The sequence below is a fragment of the Podarcis vaucheri genome (genome assembly GCF_965113315.1).
Source record: "Podarcis vaucheri genome assembly, chromosome: 6".
Lineage (NCBI taxonomy): Eukaryota > Metazoa > Chordata > Lepidosauria > Squamata > Lacertidae > Podarcis > Podarcis vaucheri.
This window is the reverse complement of record NC_138764.1, coordinates 50,629,510-50,652,201: the sequence shown is the minus strand read 5'-3', so window position 1 is coordinate 50,652,201 and position 22,692 is coordinate 50,629,510. Positions and strand designations below refer to the sequence as shown.

Below are 22,692 nucleotides of genomic sequence, written 5' to 3'. Positions count from 1 at the left end.
CGCGCCAGAAAGAAGCCCCCTCCCCGCGCCAGAAAGAAGCCGCGTCGGGACTAGCCAGGGCGGGGAGGGAGACCGAGAAGGCTGCGCCGCGACGCCCAAAGACGCGCGTCTTGGCGTATTAATGACCATGGTTAGGTGTTAGGGGGCGCAAATTACTTGCCTTGCCCCGGGTTAGGGGGCGCAAATTACTTGCCTTGCCCCGGGTGCTGATAACCCACGCTACACCGCTGCTCCTGTGGGCTTTTGCGGGAGGTGGGGGAATTCCGCCACCTCCCGCAAAAGCAGGGAGAAGGTCTTGGAGTAGCGCACAGGCTGCTCCCAGAGCTGGGGGGGGGGGGAATCATATTTTTTTCCTTGATCCCCTCCCCTGAAAACTAGGTGCGCCCTATGGGCTTGTGCGCCCTATAGGGCGAAAAATACGGTACTTACTATTTGAAAGTATGCATAGTATTTTATGCTGAATAAATGTAGAACTTTATGTCCTATGTACATTGTTTTCTTGCTCTAACTTGTGAGGTCTTTGTTGTTGGAAATCATTGGCCTTACTCATAAGGAGGAATGATGTAACTGTGCCTAACCGATTTAGTCTCCTGAAAGTTTCTTTTTATTAGATGGTTGTGAATATAATTGGCCATTTGCGTGTTCAGACCAGAGACCTCCCCCCTAAATAAAGACACATATGACTCAAATTTTAGTTTGGTTTTTGGCAGAATTTAGGCCACAATTTTATTACAGAAAGTGAGCAGTTGCATGGGCTCTGGTTCGAATAGCTCCCTGCACCCTTGCAGGTAGCGCTGACCAGAGCTCTATCATAGGTCAGCCAAGGGTGAACACCTGAGGTTGGCGGAAAGCCTGGGAACGGACTATGTCCACTCCCCAGATGTTCCCCTGGACTCAGGCACGGGCACAACCTGCGCTTGATGGTTGACCAAACCGAGTTGAGTCCCTGGATTCCTTTAATGGAATACCCTTCACATAGGGATGGCGAGACAGTTCTCCCATCCCTATCACCTGAACCAGTGCCTATCCGCAACCTTATGAGTTGTGACAATTTGCTACGCGGCAGGCGAAACCCAAATGGCAACAGCCAATCAGCCAAGTGGGGAAAATTCCTGCCGTGCCCCTGTCCCAACGACAGACGACACACGACAGCATAGCAAGGTCAGTCGCAAAATACCCTAAATATAGGGAGAGGTGGGCGGGTGTTCCGATGCATGAGCCGAAAGAGGAAGCTCTGGGTCATGTGCATAGGCTTATATAGGTCCCTCGATCCATTTAGACTGTACCCCATTGGCCAGATTAAACCCAGCAACAAGGGACCTACCAATCGGGTGTTGTGGGTTGTCCAATATACCCACCCACAACACAGGAGGGCAGTCTCCAGGTCTCACCGCAACACGTACCCTCTTTGAGGGAGGACACGCTTTACTAACGTTGGAGTGTCTAGCTGTCCTTCCCCAGTGCCTTCATTTGAATTTGATGGATTGGGGTAGAATGGAATAGGAATGAGAATTCTAGTCTCTTATCATAATGTCATTCCTTACCTGTACATCCTCCCTCCCTTACTACAACTGGAGCCAGATATGAGGGCCCACTTGCTTTGCCAATCCTGGCCCTGCTTATGCCCAACTGAACACTACTTTTCTAAGAAGAAAATGGGGAACACTTCATCCTTTGCTACGTTGTAAATTTTTTGTCTGAAAATACTTGTATGGCTTTTGAAATATGGTTATTGAAATGTGTTCTGATGTCAACCTCAATAACCTTCCCTTATTTGGTTATATTAGGCCTTCGGATAGATAAAAGCTTGCATTTTTAGCACCATAACTAGTGTCACATTTGTCACTGGGTTTAAAGACGATCTTGTCTTCTCTGCAGATCCATTGGAGGTATGCTTTATAAATGTCACAGTTACTGATACATGATGGTCCATTGTTCAGTAACAGAGAAACCTTTATTCTGAGACAAGATTTCTGTTGATATTTGGAGGGATAAACTGAAGTAGAGAATCCTTGCAGTGAACTTAGGGATGAAGAACTCTGAAGGGGGCCTATTATTTCAAGGGCAATCTGTTAGGAGCCATATGTGAGCAGTGGGTAGAGCCAAAGCTAGCAGTAGGTGGGAAAAGAGCTCAAAGTGCATAGGGACACATGAAATTAGACTACGGGTCACAGATTGCCTACCCCTAACCTAAATCTCTGAAGTAATATTCTCAAATCTGAAATATATACATTCATCATAATATATTCACTAAAATTATCTTATTGTAACATTAAATGTAGCCTGCCCGCAGAAAATGGATCCTATACATATTGTTATACTAGAAACTACTTTTTGGGAGGAGGTCCCCCTAATATTACCTGCCTTTCTGCTTGCTGAGAGACCACACGGCCCTCTCTACACTCTGAGTTGTGGCTAGATGTGGGACTTCTGCGTTACCAAAGCATCAATATTAATGACATAGGAGGCGTAGACTTGTTCTGTTCATAGAATCAGAATTGTTGAGTTGGAAGGCACCCCAAAGGTTATCTACTCCAACCCCCTGCAGTGAAGGCAGTGTCTATGAATTCTGTCCACATCCTCAAGCTATGCAAACTTTAAATAATCCACACACCAAGCAGTCCTCAATTATACATCCCCTGAATTTGTAATTGCTGTGGAAACCAAGGTGGAACAACTTTGTTCAGTGTTTCACAGCATAGTCACAGTGTACTACAAAGTAGTCCCTTTATCTCCATCATCCATTTATCCTCCCTTTTAAATAGTCCCTTAGAATTGCTCTTAGCAGCCATGCAACAGGCAGAAACCATAGCTAAAGCCTTTCTTGCAATGATGGGAGTTTGAGACATGTCAGTTAATGACATCAGGGGTCACTAGAGGAAACATGTAAGTGAATGGCTAATGCAACACCAGCCCTGCTTGGTGAGAGACAACTAGGGGAAACTGTTCCTTTTGGGGGGAGGGTTACAAATGTTTTCCTCCAGGAAGCTTAGGGCACAGGATATCTTCTAATGATGTGTAAAGGAAATTTGTTTTCTTCAGTTTCTTTCTGTGTTATTTTCCAAAAGCTGTCTTTAACTAAACAATTGTCTGCATGAAACGAAACTTCTCTTTGCCTTTCTTCCTCCTGTACACTCATCATATTTACTCTGGTGGTTCTACTAATCATCCAGATTAGATTTGGGGACAATGCTGGGGTTGTGTAAGGAAAGAGAGCAAGAAGTTCCAATGTTCTCACAGAAATTGTTCCATGCACACAATGACATAGTTGGATACAATTCCAAGTGTGTACTTTGTGCCTTTTGGCATAAACTAGGAGGCCTCTTAACTCAGATATGGTTCAGTAATGGAAATGATACTTTGATCATGGAGTAGTGCCACCTGTATGTTAATCCTCAGCATGGTGAATACCAATGGGCAAGTTTAAAATATTAAATCTATATCCTTTGTCTCAAATTGATATGTAGGGCTTAGGTGCTACTGCAAGAGTTCTCAATCATGATGCTCACACTACCTACCTTGAGATGCAGCTTTTGTGCAGTTGTGGGCACTGGTGGGGGTTAAATGAGATGGCTTTTGAGTTGCTCTTTTCAGGATTGCTAACATTCATCACTTGATTGTGTGTCTGAAATTTTGATGCTGAGGCTGAGAAATCTATTGGGGTGGGGTCGATTTCCAGTCTGTGCCTGCAGATTCCTGGGAGGGAGGCCCCAGTGAGTAATGGTTGCTTATCTTTCCTGTGCCAAATTTGCAGTGTTTGCTCCTGTTTCCAATCCTGTTAAACAAGTATATGATGCTGCTGGGTGTCATCATTTCATCATCTGACTGACAAAAGAGCTCAGTATCACCACTTTTACATGCCCTAAGACCTATATTATCTGTGTTTATTCAGTGGTTGGGACTAAAAGCAAGCATTTTTGTTTAGTCGTTTAGTCGTGTCCGACTCTTCGTGACCCCATGAACCAGAGCATGCCAGGCACTCCTGTCTTTCACTGCCTCCCGCAGTTTGGTCAGACTCATGTTTGTAGCTTCGAGAACACTGTCCAACCATCTCGTCCCCTTCTCCTTGTGCCCTCCATCTTTCCCAACATCAGGGTCTTTTCCAGGGAGTCTTCTCTTCTCATGAGGTGGCCAAAGTATTGGAGCCTCAGCTTCGCGATCTGTCCTTCCAGTGAGCACTCAGGGCTGATTTCCTTAAGAATGGATAGGTTTGATCTTCTTGCAGTCCATGGGACTCTCAAGAGTCTCCTCCAGCACCATAATTCAAAAGCATCAATTCTTCGGCGATCAGCCTTCTTTATGGTCCACCTCTCACTTCCATACATCACTACTGGGAAAGCCATGGCTTTAACTATACGGACCTTTGTTGGCAAGGTGATGTCTCTGCTTTTTAAGACGCTGTCTAGAAAAGCAAGCATACTGAAACTAAATTTAGGAAGACCAAGAATCAGTACCTTTGACAATAGGGATTAGTGGAACACTGGTTTATAATTGAGATGAACCTCCATTAGTTATTTGAAGTATATGTGGCTCTATTGTGGTACCTAGAAATCAGGGTTTTAATGGTGATTAGGTGCTCTTTTGTCCAACCCTAGCCAATGAGAAAAGTGCTACCCTTTTGGGCTGATTCAGACCTTGTAGTACTTATGCATGTCTTCATAATTTCTAACCTGGTCACAGTAACATATTTTACTATGGGACTGTTAGAATCATAGAATCATAGAGTTGGAATAGACCACAAGGGACCACAACCCCCTGCCAAGCAGGAAACACCATCAGAGCACTCCTGACATATGGTTGTCAAGCCTCTGCTTAAAGACCTCCAAAGAAGGAGACTCCACCACACTCCTTGGCAGCAAATTCCACTGTTGAACAGCTCTTACTCTCAGGAAGTTCTTCCTAATGTTTAGGTGGAATCTTCTTTCTTGTAGTTTGGATCCATTGCTCCGTGTCCGCTTCTCTGGAGCAGCAGAAAACAACCTTTCTCCCTCCTCTATGTGACATCCTTTTATATATTTGAATGTGGCTATATCACCCCTTAACCTCCTCTTCTCCAGGCTAAACATGCCCAGCTCCCTTAGCCATTCCTCATAAGGCATCGTTTCCAGGCCTTTGACCATTTTGGTTGCCCTCCTCTGGACACATTCCAGTTTGTCAGTGTCCTTCTTGAACTGTGGTGCCCAGAACTGGACACAGTACTCCAGGTGAGGTCTGACCAGAGCAGAATACAGTGGCACTATTACTTCCCTTGATCTAGATGCTATACTCCTATTGATGCAGCCCAGAAGTCAGTTTGTAATCTGCCCCCTCCTCCATGTGATATATATGTTGTAAGATGACTGTACTGACAGACATCCCGCCCCTGCTCCATTTCATAGGCTGCCACTTGTGGAGATAAGGGAAGCTTGACATCATACTGACATAATATCAAAACTTTATCTCTAGTTGTTATGGTGCCAGAGGGAAAAATGAGCTGTGAATCATACCTCAGTTTTAATGCTTAGTTCTAGCTTGAGAAGGCTGCTGGCTCTTGGCAGTCTCTAGGGATTCGTGATGTTTATCTTGGTTTTGTGGGCCTGTTCTGTCTACAGTTCATCTATTCCCTCACTGGGTAATATGAACAACACTGTAATATTGCTTCCATAAATTGAACTGTCACTTAGCTACTACAAGGCTGCAATATTGATGCAGTACCGCAATAAAATATGCACTGATAATTAAAAGGCTGAACATACCAGGATAAATCTGAATATTTGCAGTAACGTAAATAGCTGCTTTGATGTAATTGCTATGACAAATATGAATGTAACATTTGTTTACAGGATTTTGAATCTACTTAGTTTACTGACTTTTCATCTCTGTGAACACTCATACACTGAGCTTCATGATCAAGCAGTGATTTGACCCTGTGAACTTTGCAGGACCTAGATGTGTGTAGTCTTTATATTAATTACATATATAAACCTAACAATATTAGAAGCTGCTTTTAATATTGTAGCTGCTCCCGCTACAAAAGCTTATGCCAGAATAAACTTGTTAATCTTTAAAGTGCCATAGGACTTTGTTATAAGGAGACTAGTTTCAGGATGCTTGAAGTGTGACCACATCCTTCCCATAGAAGTGTGGGCAGTGTTTAGGAGTAGACCAAGCTCCTTCCTGGCTCACATATCACATGCTGATTTTTTCAGTTTCTTGGCAGAGTATTGACCTACTTCATCTGTGAAACAGACAGCTGTGAATCTTTGAGTTAGGGTGACTGGACTGGAGGCAGGCCAATGTTTCAGCATCTTTGCTTGCTTAACTGTGATTCTTCCCCCAGATATCTATTGCACTGAGTGAGCTATTTTGATTACTATATATGTGCTTTATTCACTGAATGAAAACAAAATCTCACTATTTGAATTATTATTGCCCACCTTTGCACTTTGAGTTATTTACATACCCTTTTTAAAAACTTTTTATTGCTTAGAAGTGTGCAGATGTACTTCCAATAAACTCTGAAGATCCTATCAGTTTCAATTTTGACTCAGTTATCATTAATAGCAGAATGTCAAAACCACAGAGGGCCTCAGCAAAGGAGGTGCCTATAGTGCAGGACTGCTGATAGCATATTCATGCTGTACCTTCTCCACTTTCAGCTATTCCCAGATTGCAGCTTGTTTACTTTGTTCTGAGGCAGCTGTTACCTGCATAGTCCCACCTCTTAATCTGCATGAACTAGTCTGGAATTCATGTTTCTCTCATGCTAGATTTGTGATATCTTGAATGCTGGAGCTTGCTTTTTATGTATAGGATTTTTTGGATGCATTTAAAATGAAAGTAGAACCACTGGAAGTTACCATGTAAGTGAACTATGTAAAAACTAGCTCCATTCTCTAAAATAAGTAATATAATGTGGACTAGAAATATTATAGACAGGATGGGAGCACTGCAGCTGTCTGGCTGTCTTGTCATTTTATAAATGGAGAACCTTGAATCAGTTCATTTCTTCCGTTCCCATATATTTCCATCCTTAAGATGGCTACAAACACAAGTTGATAGCTATTGCTTGGGACATACTAGTATGAAATAGTGAATTATTTCAGTTTAGCTAATATTCAGGAGTATTTGTACTGTAGTTGCCATAAAAACTGTGTTCGGATTTCAGTCATGTACTTATTTTTCACAATATCTTCAAACTTTCTCATTGGCTATAATGTAGGCTTGTCTCTCAGCAAGCAATTTTCATTTGATTAGCTTTGCTTAACTAACAGGACGTTTTATTACTCACCTGGGATTGGTTTAAGTTTCCAATTGTTTCTTTAAGGCCACTTAAGTATATTTTTAATACTCTTCCAGCTCGAGATGCTGATGAGAGAGAGAAATGGATTCATGCTTTAGAGGAAACCATCCTTCGTCATACTCTTCAGCTTCAGGTGCGTTAGTCAGTTTAGCCTAAGCTAAGCATATGTTCTGCATAATACCTGTGTAAAATGTAATCCATACTAATCTCTATTCCATGAGTGTATATTTGTTCTTACATTTATTGTGAAATTAAGCCATATGTCATGTCTCCATCTTGCAAATATAGCACCTCAGTTGATAAATTTTACATTTATTATTGCCGGTCTGTGAATGAGAAACCTTTGTAACTGAACTGGAGAGTTAAGAATACAAGGACGGGAAGATTCCTGTGATGATTGTTATGTGGACGCTACTCAACGACCTGTTCACAGTTTTAATTTCTATTTTCTTTACCTGAAACAAAGCCTTGGATTAAAAAACAACAACATAGAATTGAGGCAATGTTAAGATCATTACAGGAATCTTCAAGTCACTGCACCTCTGGATCTCCAGTTCATCCAAATAATGAACCTGTACTCTTTGCCAAAATCTTGCTTATCAAGCATTGCTTATGGTAGCATACAAATACCACTGAACTATACAGAAACATATCCCAACTTCTGTGTTTTTGTAGTGCATAATGGAGAAATTAGTGCTGTCTATGTTGCACATTGGCAGAAGGGGAAAGGGAACCAAACAAAACTAAACCTGCATATTTTTGCTTTGAAGCCTTTGCTATGTAAATATTCCTCCTGAGAATATTAGCCACTCCAAGGTGCTATCACAGAAAGGGATTGCTTTGGAGACACTGGCACCAACTATGGATAACAGCAGGTGCACTTTAATATTGAAGCTAATGAGCAAATGCAGAGGCACAACTGTCTAATATTAATCATAGTGACGTTTCAAGTGAGAAACATCTGAAAATGGTAGCTTGGCACTGAAGCATGCTTTACTTGGGATTCAGCCACATTCAAGGCCAGGTGATGTTTTATTCTCCCTTTCCTTCTCATGGCTGCTCCGTGTGTCGCCTCCCCCCAAAAAAAGGTGTTGGAAATCGGGGGAACTAGATTTTCCTCTGGCCTCGTGCTATGGTGAAGATTCCTCTGACAGGAGCAGCTTTCCAGGCAGTGTAAGGGGCTGCTGGGCGGAAAACCCCCGATGCGCAGAGTGGAGTTGGCCTGGATCCACGCCAGTGATACCTAGTTCCAAATAGTCAGGATTCGCAGCCCTAGCCCTGCGAAGGTTCTTAAATGGATTTAGTATTCTGCAGAAACTATGCACACGCTACGCTTAAACGCGGTGAAGGACAGTGAGCTACAGAAATCTAGGCGGATGCGAAAAGTTAGTCTTAGCATCTTAGCCATGCCTGCCTGCTCAGAAGTCAGTCCTCTCGTAGGTAAAACGGGGGTCAGGATTGCGAAATGGAAAAGAGCGATCGGCGCTGTAGCCAATAACAAGAAAGCTGCCGGAGGCATTTCAGATGATGCAAGAAGGCAGGGGGCGGGTGAAATATCCGGATGAGCCCGTGTCCTCCGTGGCGCTGCGCGTGAGGTCAGCCCACTGGGTAGCGAGTCAGCGGCCAAAGTCAGTGGGTGCTGCGGAGTCCAAGACAGCCCTTCCAATCAGGGCTTCCTTTCAGCGCGCGGCGATTTGGTCTTCCTGCCCCGATTGCAGCCTGCCTGGGTAGAGGCTACCGCTGAAGGCGGGAGATTCGCGGGACGAAGGATGCCCTCGAGAGAAAGCGGGAGGAAGCCGGCGGCGCCGGCTGGAAGGAAGCAGCCCGGTGTGTATGGCTATTATGCGTCCCCCTCTCAGTCGGTGCGCGGGGCGGGGGAGAGGAAAGGGCCGGGCTGGGAGGCACCTGACCCGCAGCCAATCGGGAGCCGGCTCGGTGCGAAGGAGAGCCTCGCTGCTTGCGAGCGGTGGGCTGGCGACGCGGCTTCCCTGCGGGCAGGGGGCCCAGCCGACGACAGACCCCGCCCGGCAGCGTGCCCGGGAGGGGAGGAAGCATGGCTTGCGTGAGTAGGGCCGGGCGTTGGGGCGGCGCAGCGTCGACATTGGCCTCGATCTCCGTCGGCCTGCGCTTACGGAGGCCCACCCGGACGCCTGGGTTCTGTAGTCGACCCCGTGTATAATCGGGGTGGGTGGGGAGGAGAAGGTGCGTGCTGCGAAGCCCGCGGCCCTGAACCTGTACCTGCAGCCGGGGCCGGGGAGCGCACGCAGCTCTAGCCATTGATCGCTGGAGAGGAAGAGCGCGGCGCTTGTGTGCGCGCTACACCATGGGGCGCACTCACCCCCCTCCCGCAGCTCTGCCTGATTTCAGTCCGGCAGGCTCCATTGTCTGCCACTGGTGGCAGTGGGTAATTACTGCCACTGACTTTGCTGTTTAAAAACAAGCAGTTCCAGTTTGATCACCTCGACCGCGATATAGGAGATCGTTTCTAAAACCCACTCGATGGTTCGCCTAGTTCGTATTTCGGCTGCAGGAAAGTTAGTTTTCCTTTCTTCACATCCCATTGAAATCAGCTTCTTTCACAGTATGTAGGTTTGAGTTACGTTTTATTTAGAAAAGGATTTCTATACCGCTGATTCATAGAACATCAAAGTAGTGTACACTGTTAAAGCATACAACATTATTCAAATAAGAAGACATACTGAAATGCATGTTACTTCCAAGAGGTCATAGAAACTTGGTCCTGTAGCCCAAAATGGACAAGGAAGCCAATCTCTCCCAGTGATTAGAAATGCTTCCCACAACTAAAGGATCTTGTGATCCTTCCTTCCCTCAGCATATGCCCAACATGTTTCCATGACTCTCTGGAAAGTGGGTGTATTTCTTTGCAGATTAGGAAAATTGGTACTAGAAACAATGGGGAGAGGGTGGGCACTACAGTTGCTGTGTAGACCCTGATATTTTTCTAAAGAATTTCAAGAGCCAAATACTTGCTGGTGAAGAAACGTTGGGCAGGTAGCATTTGTAGTGTATTTCTTGTAGTGGTCATGCTATGTCCTAAATGTTACATAATGTGGGGCAAACAACTCAGTTCATTTTAAGGATCATTCAGACTTCTACAGGAAATAAGGTATGACTCTTAACAAGGATCACATACCTTTAGGCATTTCACAGGAAGGAAAGAGTAACAAATGTACAGGATGCCCAAAGGGACTCAAACACTGTTCTGTGGCCATTTTGAGCATTCAGTGTGCACTTCTGTGGTACTTCAGAGGGAATTTATGCATTTCAGAGGTCACAATTGGCTCCCATGTTCTGGTGAATGAGCTTATAAGGTCTCTTTTATATAACCTGGTCAGGTAGAATTGCTTTCTAATGAAAGCTGAGGTACTTAAATAGCCTAGTAATCATACTAGTTTAAAATGGAATGTAGTGCAGAACTTGTAACATAATGCTAATAGCTTAATTACTTGGTTTTTAATACCTCTAAGACTTGAGTATATTTAACTTCGTTTTCATTGGAAATAATGCAAATGCTCACTGAAATACATAAAATGTAAATGAGTTAACTAACATTTAAAATGAAAGAAGTTTGTAGCATTTTATGTCATTTACATGCATGTGATAGATAGCTATGATAGAAGCACTGCACGTATTTCACTAGAGGTCACATTATTGTGGAAACAGATGCAGGGAAGTGAAAGTGTGACAGTTTGGATTCTGTTAGGATTCTTCTGTTCCTTAAATATTTTTTGTTAAAGTATGTGTCTTCTAAAATTGCTTCTCTTAAAAGTGAAGGTTGCTTAGCATTTAAAACACCTACGCTATAGCTTTTAAATTGTGAGAATTAAAGACATAATGAATTTCTGTTTGTCTACTTGTCATTTGCAATCATAAAACCTAGAAATTTTAAACACCCCCCATGTAATTCCTAACAAGGGATCTTGACATAGTGAATTATAGATTTACATGTATCAGTTTATGTGCTTGATGTTCTGTCCAAAGTGTGCCTTTCTAGTTGGCAATAACTTTTTAAGCCTTATATCCATTTTGGAAGGGATGTAGGTGGCGCTGTGGTCTAAACCACTGAGCCTCTTGGGCTTGCCGATCAGAAGGTCAGCGGTTCAAATCCCCACAATGGGGTGAGCTCCCGTTGCTTGGTCCCAGCTCCTGCCAATCTAGCAGTTCAAAAGCACACCCAAAGTGCAAGTATTATCTACTTATAAATAGGTACCGCTCTGCGGAAAGGTAAACAGCGTTTCTGTGTGCTCTGGTTTCGGTGTTCTGTTGTAACAGAAGGGGCTTAGTCATGTTGGCCACATGACCTGGAAAAACTGTCTGTGGACAAATGCCGGCTCCCTCGGCCTGTAAAGCGAGATGAGCGCTGCAACCCCAGAATCGTCTGCGGCTGGACTGAAGTGTCAGGGGTCCTTTACCTTTTTATGCATTTGGGAGGAGGATAAGAGAGGCTGTTTAAATGAAGTAGATGAAAAAGCAGGAAAAAAGCAGAGGTGTGGAAATACCCTTTCTTCTTGATTCCTCTGTGGTCACAGTCCAGTGTAGATTTTCAGCACAGTCTTGTGTGTGTTTATCCTGGGGATATGATCTATTGAACACTGTGAGACTTCTTTCAGAGTAAACACGCATAGGCTTGAACAATTGAGCAGCTCTGGATTGTTGCTTCTATTTCTATTATTTGAGAATTCATTTGTAAGGCCTGGTTTTACAAGGAAACTTCAGTTGGGAGCATATTGGATGCTTCACCTTAGTAACAATTTTGCTGTGATGTAGCTTACGTAGCAAAATAGTTAACCTCACAAGAACATAATATTTAGGCTTTAGAATAGTGCCAGAAGACGCCTAGTCCTTGCAGTGACTTAATCATTTCTCTATGCTGACATATATCTGTAGGAATAATATAATGTTCTAGCCTTTTTCATTCTTTAAAGTGTATCTAGGCAGGTTATTCTATAGTTTTGAAATTTGCCCAGATCAATCTTGCAGCTAATGAGGTGCTGTTCTGTGTGTTCTGTAAATATGTTCAAATGTAATGCGTTTCTGTTACATAGGGTGTGGATCCTGGATTTGTTCCCAGTGTCCAAGATTTTGATAAAAAACTTACAGAAGCTGATGCTTATCTACAAATTTTGATAGACCAATTGAAGGTATGTTGAACTTGCTATTGTAACAGGACTTTACAATAATCTAGTAAAGATGCACTTTGATTTCTCCCTAACCTCCATGGTATAAATGGGTTATGAAAGATTGTCATCACTGAAGCCCATTGATCCATGTTTTTGTTAAGTAGTTAGATGGGTTTCAGAAATTTAACAGCAGTTCCTGCTAAAAGACTATATCTCTTGGGCAGGCATGTCCAAAGTCCATTTTGGGGGCATAATCCGGCCCACCAGTCGGTTTAATCCGGCTCCTGTGGTAGTTTATTTCCTGGGGTAAAATCCTAACTAAACTGAAAAACCCTCAACTACTTCAATCCTTAGAAGAGGTTAACAAGTTTGGTTGGCCCTTTGGTCGGCCCTCACGGCCCTTCACTTCATCAAATATGGCCCTCTTTGAAAAAAAGTTTGGACACCACTGGCTAGGGAGTCTGGATGAAGATTTCAGTATTCAAGTTCTTCATTCCTAACCTGTTCCTTAGAACAGTGAAACTAAGCTAGGAGCAATAAGTAGCTTGAATACAATCTAATTTGTGTCGTGCAATCTTTAAATTGTACAATACTGAATTAAAACTAAAAATCAGACAAAACCTAAAATTTCCCAGTCATCTATGACACAAGTCAACTGTAGAGACTTGGATCACAAGCATACTTGAAATGGTTTCAGGTTTTTTTTTAAAACAGTAGTTCCTGTACTGTTTATTATATATATTGGGAGAGGGAGAGAGTAAATGTTGCCCTTGTGATTTATCCTAGATATGTTTAACATATTTAATATTTGAAATGGGGTAAGCATTTGAGAAGTAAACATATGTGCAAGAGAGGTTCTGTTTTGCATGCCTTGAAGGCTTAAAGCTTATTCAGTCATTTACTGAGTGGTGGCTAGCCTGTAACCTTCTAGATGTTGTTGGATTCCAACTGGTACCATCCCTGATCATTGGCCATGCTGGCTGGAACTGAAGGGAATTATCATTGAACTCCATCTGGAGGGGCACAGAGTCTGCATCTCTGCTTTACATGCAGCACATTATTTTGTGTTGTAAAGAAACTGTCTAAAGATCTTTAGCTCAGACATTATATTGACTGGAAACAGATAATTAAGGAGACAGAAGCAACAGAGCGCAGAACAATTTTAAGCACTTTCTTTGGCTTTTTAAAAATGTAATTCTGCAATCATAAAGAAGCCCTCATCCCCTCCAAATAATTTCATGTTTGGGGTAAAGACAAAACATATTTCCTGACTTAGTAGGTGATATTGATTATTATTTTTGTGTGAAATACTGATGATTAAGACCACTAGTAATTTAAACATTGGTAAGATGGAACCAAATGATCAGCAGACTTTGGATTTTTAAAAAATAAATAAATTGCTATCCTGTTTGCATTTTAAAAGCTTTACTAGCAATGTTTGATACTGTGTGCCTTTTTCTTTTTAGCTCTTTGATGAAAAGCTTCAGAACTGCAAAGATGACGAACAGAGAAAAGCAAGTATACTTTTTACATATTCTTCCTCTCCCTGAAGTTCACTTTTCAGCCTTCCTGTAATTGACTAAAATGCAATTTAAGCACTCCTTTTATATACAGCTGATAACTTACATTCAGCGTTGCTATATATATATATATATATATATATATATATATATGCAGGTTTTGGTGTCTTCGGGTGTCAGCTCTGTTCCAGTAACAAGAAGCCGAAAGCACCAGCCTGAAGATGACGAGTGAGACCTCGTCGAAACGTCGCACAGACACCCCGACTCTTACACGGGAAGACACCCGAAGACACCAAAACCTGCATTCCTGTACCCGTGAAAATCTACGAAAGCATATATATATATATATATATAGTTGTTGGGATGGAAAACACTTGTAATAATAATTGCTAACAGGTCTTCAATTGTTCCATTACAGTGGAATATAATTAAAAAGATGAAAACAAGCTTGGAGAGCCATAGAAAAGGTTTTATCCTTTTATTTCAATAAGTTTCATGCTGCAGATGTTTTAAATATTTTTTCTCTGTGAGCTTCCTGGAGAGGTCAGTTATTGGAAGTTCAGTTAGCAATGCCTTGTGCCCTACTCACTTTTCATGAACTATTGTACCATTAGCATAGTTCATAGAGCTTAATGAAATAAGTAATGGAAGGATGAAATAAAGAGCATAAGATGACAAGGCGTCTGACTGTTAACCAGAAGGTTGGTGGTTGCAGTGGGTTTGACTAGATGGCCTTTGGGGTCCCTTCCAGCTCTACATTTCTATGATTCTACACATGTCAGGTAAAATTATATATCCAATTCGAATAAAATTAAGTTCACGCTTTAGTCAATTACTGAGAAGTAATTGGGCTTTTCTTTGCAATAACTTCCAGCACTGTTAGAATGATTCTAAACCAACTAGCCATGTGGCTGGCTTTTTGTGTTCTAGAACAGGGTAATTTGCTAACTGTACTTCATATTTTAGATTGTAATCTAGCACTTGGCACTGTCTTATCATTATACAATCTTGCTGCTGGGGTGTGACCTTGTACTTGTTTGGCCTCTAGTCTTAATTTGTTGTAATGGCAGATTAGTGTTGCAACGGATGAGCTGTTTTCTTCCTGATTTGTTGTGGCATTCAGTATTTTAAAGCTGCTTCCTCTCATGCAGAAGGAAGAGGTTCCAGTTACACTCACCCAAAAGTATTTCTGTAAAATCGGCATTATATTATTATTATTATTATTATTATTATTATTATTAACCCTGCCCCTCTGGGTTGCCCCAGCCATTCCAGGCGGCTAACAACTTTAGTAATGCTAGACATTTTCTGATTAAGCAATAAGGTAGTTATTACAACTAGCAGCTGCTTCCTGTAGAAATGTAGTTTAAGGAAATGTTACTGGAAACCATGACATCACTTCTCTTTTCCTTTTAATCTTTATGGAAAGCTGTGTCAAAATTGTCACATCTATAGACCCTGTAGAAAAATAGATGCCACAACAGGACAACACATAACGCTAAGCCAAACAATGACATAGAGCGAACATGCAGGTTCCTAGAGGGGATCACAGCTGCTGCACTCGTACCCTAGTCGTCCTCCTGCTGCTGCACTACCCAGAGCTAAATCATGATTTGGATTAGTGTGTCACTTGTAGTTTATCTTTCTTCAGACAAACCTGAGCTTTGACCAAAGTTTGTTTTTGGTCTACATAGATGGGGAAAAGGCAGACTTGAGTATTCACTGTATTGGACAAGTGTGTGGCAGTTTGGAACAAACTATGACAATTAACAATATGAAGATGAATCACCGCTGTCTGAACAATTCTGTACTTACATGATTTCACACACAAGTATAGGAATACAGTGTCTGAACTGATTCAAATGCAAATATATCACTTTCAGTTGGGATAAATGTGGAATGAAGATTAAATTTTCTGGATGAACATGTTTCAGTTGAAGCCGCCTTGTACAGTACTTGCTTTCTAGCTTTCTCTTTAGACTATTTATCTGCAGGGTGGGATGGGAATGTAAACCAAGCATTAATAATCTTTGGTTGTTCAGCAGGGCACGGTTTAACAGTGCATCATGCTAGAAAAAGCACTACCCTTACAATTTGCACAACACACCCTTTGCTTAAAGTCATCTTCTAGTGCTGTTGGGTAACCTTTTTCTAAAGCAAATTGCATTCCTGGTACTCTTTTAATTATCTAGAAATGGTTGCAAAGTGGTCACAGTGTAATAATAGAATATGTCTGCTTTGATTGCAGTAAGGATCCTGTTGTTTTCATTCAGCAGGATCCCGGGTGCAAGAGGCAGCGAAGACATTTTCCCTCGATCTTGGAGAGCTGTTGGAATAGACAATACTTAGTCCATATAGCTCTGCACAGTGCTGCTTCATATATTAAGCTTATATTTTATGTGACTGTTTTAAATAAACAATAACTAGCAAGAAGCAATCTTGAAGATGAATAACTTCACATTGCTAAAGACCTTGCTTTTCTTTTCTTTTCCTCAGAAGATTGAAGACCTCAAAGAAACAACCAGTGTAAGTATGTGTTTAATCATTGCATATTTTAAAGCAACTTAAGGGCTTGGCTTGGATCTGTGTTAAATTCCTCTTTAGCTACTTCCTCTGCTGACAGGCATTTAGAAAGTAATGGTGGGAGATCAGTTGCTCCCCAGTCTCCCAAGTGGCCTGCTGGCAAATGCAGAGAACCTGCTTCTCCTGATGCCACCTGATTAAAGGAGGGGGAATGGATTGTACCATATGTTCAGGAGGGAGGGGTCATCCTCTCACTTCTGTGGTCCAAATTATCTTCATATTTGTCTTTTGATGGAAATGGAGGTTGAGATTGTGCCCTACAATTATGTTCCGTGTTTGTATTAAATAGAAAATATAGTAGTGTTTTAGAATATTTTTATGCTCTATGGTAACCTGCTTAACAGTCAGGTCTTTGAAAGCATGACACAAAATGACTTGACACATTTACTAGTCCTGTTGCTTTTTGGAGTGTATATTTTATTGTATTTTCATAACTTAATGATAAAATCTGAGCAACAAAAGCAGCTCTAATCTTTCTGTTGTGAAGGTATTGTTAACCTGGTGCCCTCCAGATATTTTGAGCTACAGCTCCCATTATCCCAGGGGATTGGGACCAGTGAAAGCTTTTGTCCAAAACCTTTGTAGGGCACCAGTGGCTAGGCCGGTTTAGACAATATCTTGCTTGCACAATAACCTGCAGGATGTCAGTTAACTTTAAAGTTAACTGCCCTTAGAACAAGAAGTAGCTTCTTTCACCCATCAAATGTTCTTTCCCTGTGTGGCTTTAGCTGTATAAATTGGGGAAATAATGATCCATTAAAACTATTAGCAAAATAGTTACTGATTTTCTCCACCCTGTTCACTCATTCAAGTGCAGAAATGTTATCATAAATGAATTCTTACAAGATATCTATGGCAAGTATGTACTAAACTGATAATGAACATACTAACCAAAGGAAGTACTTTGCTTCTTTAACACTCTATTCTAAGCAGTGAAAGTTTTGTAGAAATACTAACATGTTTATTTTTGCCCTCTTTAGAGCATGGTTGAATCAATAAAACACTGCATTGTGTTGCTGCAGATTGCTAAAGTAAGTATCTCTGTTGGAAAATACAATAAAAAGTGTTTGCAGTATAATGTTGTTTTCTGGAAGAAATCGTTCTGTGCTATTATATTGTAGAGGCATTGAACCATCAAGGTTAATAAGAATTGGAAGGTATAGATATATGTACATTTATATGACTTGATTATTTCCCCTCCTGTTGCATTCTGTAGGTAGATTGATAAATACTGTAAGTAGATTGCCAGGGGTATATGAATGTACATTGTATAAGTTATACAATGCATACAATGCCATACTCAATGCTGTGCCATTCTTCATATTAAAGTGGTGATTATACTGACCTATTGATCCTGACAAAGTGGTGTTTACCATAATCTCAAATGTTGTGACTGTGCTCTTCATGCTTTGTTTGAGCATACAAAAAAACAGATTCTTTATGTCAATGCCTACATTGGTTTAATTACTTTTGGTGTTTTAAACATTCACAAGCAACTATTTTGTGGAAGCCCCCAAGTTGGAAGTATGGCAAAACAAATGTTTAAAAAACCACTCTGCTAGGTTGTACATGAACAGTATAAATAACAGAATTATAGTCTATTAAAGATTGATCTTGAAATTTGATGGTTATTGTGCCTTCAAAAACTCATCTTGAATATCAATGTCTGATAATTGAGTTAAAACATGTTCCTCCTTTAACAATGGGCCTTGGATAGAGAATTGATAAAATGGAGCAATTGTTGGCATGAAAAGATATTGCATATGTATGGTTAAAGCCCTTACTCACCAAATGGGTTTGCATGTACTAATCCACTCTAAAATTTTGGATTTATTCTCTAATCTTAATAGGCCTAATAATTCCTAACCTATAGCACTGAAGTTCCTTCCATATCAGAAGTGAAAAACCCACTAAGTTTTTCTGGGCATCTTAAAATCCTAATCGTAAACTGGATTATGGAACTTTTATACATGATCAAAGAAGGTGAGCCCCAGTGCGCTTGTGCTGTAGTACAACATTGTAACAGGTTTCTCCAAAGAGAGCTATGTTTGTATATAGCTCCCATTCATAATGGACTAACAAGGTGGAGAAGAGGGTGAGACTTGCTTGTGGTGTAAGGATACTTTTTGCTCATTTTCTTCTGTGAAAACATGGAAGATATGCATGCCTCACTGCTGAAGAGAGAGTGTACCACCTGCAAAACTGAAGTTACGCATAAATAAAACAAAGTTTCTGGAGTAATGAAAGAATGTACAAGTGTTGCTAGTACTTAAAAACTTCAGGAATAGCCTGGAAGAAATCTTTGGCATATGCCGCTGTCCGGTGAATCTTTGTGACATGAAGACAAGCACATTCTACACTGCACACAACTTAAAATATTCCTGCATTGCAAGGAATTGGACTGAATGACCCTTGCGGGCCCTACCAACTCTACCATTCTATGATTTTATACTCTAAAATGTTATTTTGGTGAAGAAACAGAACACCTTCAGTGCTGTTTGTTGCCCATATATCTCTGGCCAAGCTGGCCAATTTACTAAAGAAAAACAAATGAGGGAAAGGTTGTAGTTTAGTGATGGAACCCATGCTTTGCATGTTTGATTTCAAATTCAGTCCTTGGCATCTGCAGCTGAAGGACCTCTAGTAATAGGAAAGTCAGGAAATATCTCTGTTGGCGTCCTCGGGGAAGTCATTGCTGGTCAGGGTAGGCAGTTCTGGGTCAGATAAACTGTTTATCTGCCTTGAAATAAGTTGGATTTATAAACATTCTGTTCAGAATTTTGAATGGGCAGTTGCACAAGATTGTAAAATGCATCTATGTATCTGATGCTTAGGCTTTTCTCCTTTGATGTCCAAATTTCCCCATACCCATGCCAGTTAAGAAAGCTTCCATAGAAAGTGCAAATGGAAAGATGGGGGAAGAGAATATTTGAGTCATTCATCCACAAAAGAGACCTTTGCTGCTGCTCTCTCTCTCTCCATAACCCATTTGTTATAATGTTTAGTGCACCCTTATCCCAGTTTTGTTCTTGGAACATACCTTGCCTTGCAAACCTATGCAAACCTGAGGCAGACGGTACTGAAGGCTTCTGATCTGGCAGAATTTTGGGAGGCTTCTTTTGCTAATTCTATCTTTCCCTTTAACCCCAATCCAGTGTCCCACATCATTCTGAGGGTTCTGGGGGCTGTAGCAGAAGGGGAGAGTTGGCAGAAGTTGTTCCCTTATCACCAACAGTAGGAGCATCCCCTGAGTGAAACGCCACTCGAGATACTCCAGCCTGCAGCCGTAAAGTCTGGATCCAGCCCAGTATCTCAGACTCCAATGCATTAAGATAGGGATAGGGAACTTTTTGCAGCTTGTGCCACATTCCCTAATAAGCCTGCTTCCATAAGATGCATATCAGAGGTAAAGGAGGTATGGGAAGAGGCAAATGTGAGTAGAGACACTCACCTTTTATAGGCCTCCTAGCCACACGATAGGCAAAGGTTTCTATATAAGCATCCCTCCACTTCCAGTCAGATGAGCGAGAGGCAGTATCCCAATTCAAGTACTCTGTTGAGGCTTTGGAGCAATGCCGGTTTGTATTGTATGGAATTGTATGGAAAGGGGGCATTGCATGGGTAGAGTCCTGTGGGCCAGATAAAGAGATGGTGTTCCTACTAACATAGAATTGTTCATAACTCCCTGCCAGCCTTATGTCTTCTCAATCCATTTATAATATTTTAAAACCATCAAGATAAAAACTGATGTTTAAGGCCCTCATCTATTCCCTCCTAGCTCTAAAAATAGTGCCATGCTTTGAGCAGTATTTACTTGAAAGAATTAGGAATTCAGCTCCTGCAAACCCACAATAGGTTCCATGGGAAATGTGCAAGAGAAATCAAAGTAGCTAGGTTTTTTTCTGACTCAAGTTATAAGACCTTGGTTGACTTGGAATAATGGACGTTGTATGATTATGCTTTAAGGTTGAGAAAACATAAAGCTACCTTTGTTTTTGTAGCAGCTTTATTTTAGCCTTTTCCTGTCCCTGGTCCACAAAAAAAGAGCGTAGCGCACGATCAGTGTGCATTTAATATCTGTGTGTGCGTGTTTCAATGAATATTTGGGATTCGTGTAATCGCCTTTGTCATTACATCATTATGCATTGGATCTTCTTTCCATTCTGTGGATTCTGCAATGGATGGCTGTACTCCACCACGGAGTTTGTATATTATGTTAATGACTTTAATTAAGTTTTCAACGTTAAAAATTTCATATATTCTTTTAGAATAATCTGATTAGGAACTCTCATCTCTCAAGTATATGCATATGCCACAGATTAGGAGATATGATAGCCATCTGCAATTATCTTAAGGGCTGTCACATGGAAGAAGGAGTCTGCTTGTTTTCTCCTGCTCTGGAGGATAGGACTCAAGTTGCAAGAAAGTTTTTCCAATTAAACATTTGGAAAAACTTTCTGACAGTAAGAGTTGTTCAGCATTGGAACAGACTCCCACAAGAAGTGGTAGACACTCTTTCCTTGGAGGTTTTTAAACAGAGGTTGGATGGCCATCTGTCATGGATGCTTTAGCTGAAATTCCTGCATTGCAGGGGATTGAACTAGATGGCCCTTGGGGTCCCTTCCAACTCTATGATTCTGTGTTTAAGTATTAAATAAAATACTAATATTCATCATTTAATTACAGTCCCAATAAAGTTGTTAATGCATGTTATGATTGGTTCCCAGCATTCTTCTGTTCCCGTATAGTCTTCAGTATGGCTTTTGATATACTGGCAGTTTTATTCAACATCCCCTCCATTGTTTAGAGCTGCTTCTGTATCCAGCTCTGTCCCTGGAGGCCCAGGTTTCATCAGTGGCTAGAAGAGTCTTTTACCAGCTGTGACTGGTGCTACAGCTATGGCTGTTCTGGACCCCCAGAGCTCGACCACGGTAGTTCAGCCACTGGTGACTTCAAGATTGGATGGCTTCAGTACACTCTGTGTGGGGTTTCCCTTGTTCTTAATCCAAAAGCCTACAGTTTGTGAGGAATGTTGCAACACGGTTGCTGCCAGGACTGAGACCCTCTCAGCATGTAACATCTCTACTCAGAGATCTGCACTGGTTGCCGGTTTGCTACCAGGCCAACTTCAAGGTGTTACTGTTAGTATGTAAAGCCTTTAGTAACTTGGTACCACTTTACTTGCAGCTTCATCTTGCCCCATGTGTGCCCACTCAGCTGCTTTGATCCCCAGAACTGGCACTGTTAAAGGTGCCACATAATATGCAATCTTCTAGTGTGGGAGCAGTTATACTTTGGGACTCTGTGCCTAGTGACATCAGGCAAGTAGGTCCCTTCACTGTGCTCTTTTCGTACCTACTCAATGATGAAATTTTGAAGTAATTTCCAGCTGATATTTCTGGTTGGCACTTCCTCAGTTAAACCATGTTCAATCCCTCCCCCAACCATGAAGCTTACCGTGTGACCTTTGGCCAATGGTGCATACTCAGCCCAACAGGGTTCAGCCCATGAAACTAATACGGGGTGGGAAAAGACAACCGTGGACTCCACCCTGAGTTCATTGGAAGAAGGGTAGGATAATTTGGTTCATTGTTTGTATCGAGGAGAATCCTAGACTTCATAAAAGGAAAATCTGCTAAATGTTGGTGTATTCTGGTTAACTACGGATTATTTGTACTGTATAGGGAGATGCAGTTTGAATGTAAGATGAATTACAGTTCATTCACAGCTAAGGTATAGCTGAGGAGTAGGATGGAACCTTGCACCTGAAAGAAGGGAAAATACATGATCCTACAGCCTATACCTAATCCCTTAACCATTTTTGAAGGGTTGGCTAGCATTATACTTACTCTAGACCACAGAGATAAAACCTGTGGTAGGAGAAAGCATACACCTGTGAGGGGTTTATTTAACTGGTACTGAGGCGTTTAGTCATGGCCAAATAAACCCTTCGCTATCATGCTTTTCTTTTAAGTGACTTGTAATTTTTTCCAGGTGATAGTTTCCAAAACATCAAGGAGCATGTCACAGAAATACCTTGCATGTCACAGAAATATCTTGCAAGTGTCTAAGCATTTGTGCAGGCCTCTTCATGATACTTGGCAATAAATAGAACTAGTAGATACATAGCAGCATGCCTCTTCAGTGTTATATTCATCTGACAGAA

The 22,692-nt window shown here is 41.5% G+C and overlaps 1 protein-coding gene across 6 annotated transcripts in view; it reads left to right on the top strand.

Annotated features, from left to right (window-relative positions):
* The window catches only part of OSBPL9 (oxysterol binding protein like 9), a 62,443-nt gene that overhangs the window by 21,873 nt on the left and 17,878 nt on the right, over positions 1-22,692 (top strand). For 2 of the 6 annotated variants that reach the window (XM_082226728.1, XM_082226727.1), the window contains exons 4-8: positions 7,339-7,415; positions 12,349-12,444; positions 13,890-13,937; positions 16,440-16,469; positions 17,507-17,557. In XM_082226728.1, coding sequence (XP_082082854.1) covers positions 7,339-7,415; positions 12,349-12,444; positions 13,890-13,937; positions 16,440-16,469; positions 17,507-17,557 — 302 coding nt within the window. Of the gene's footprint in view, positions 1-7,338; positions 7,416-8,886; positions 9,110-9,198; positions 9,345-12,348; positions 12,445-13,889; positions 13,938-16,439; positions 16,470-17,506; positions 17,558-22,692 lie in introns of those variants that run through there. The other 4 variants (XM_082226724.1, XM_082226723.1, XM_082226726.1 and 1 more) reach the window with 3 other exon arrangements.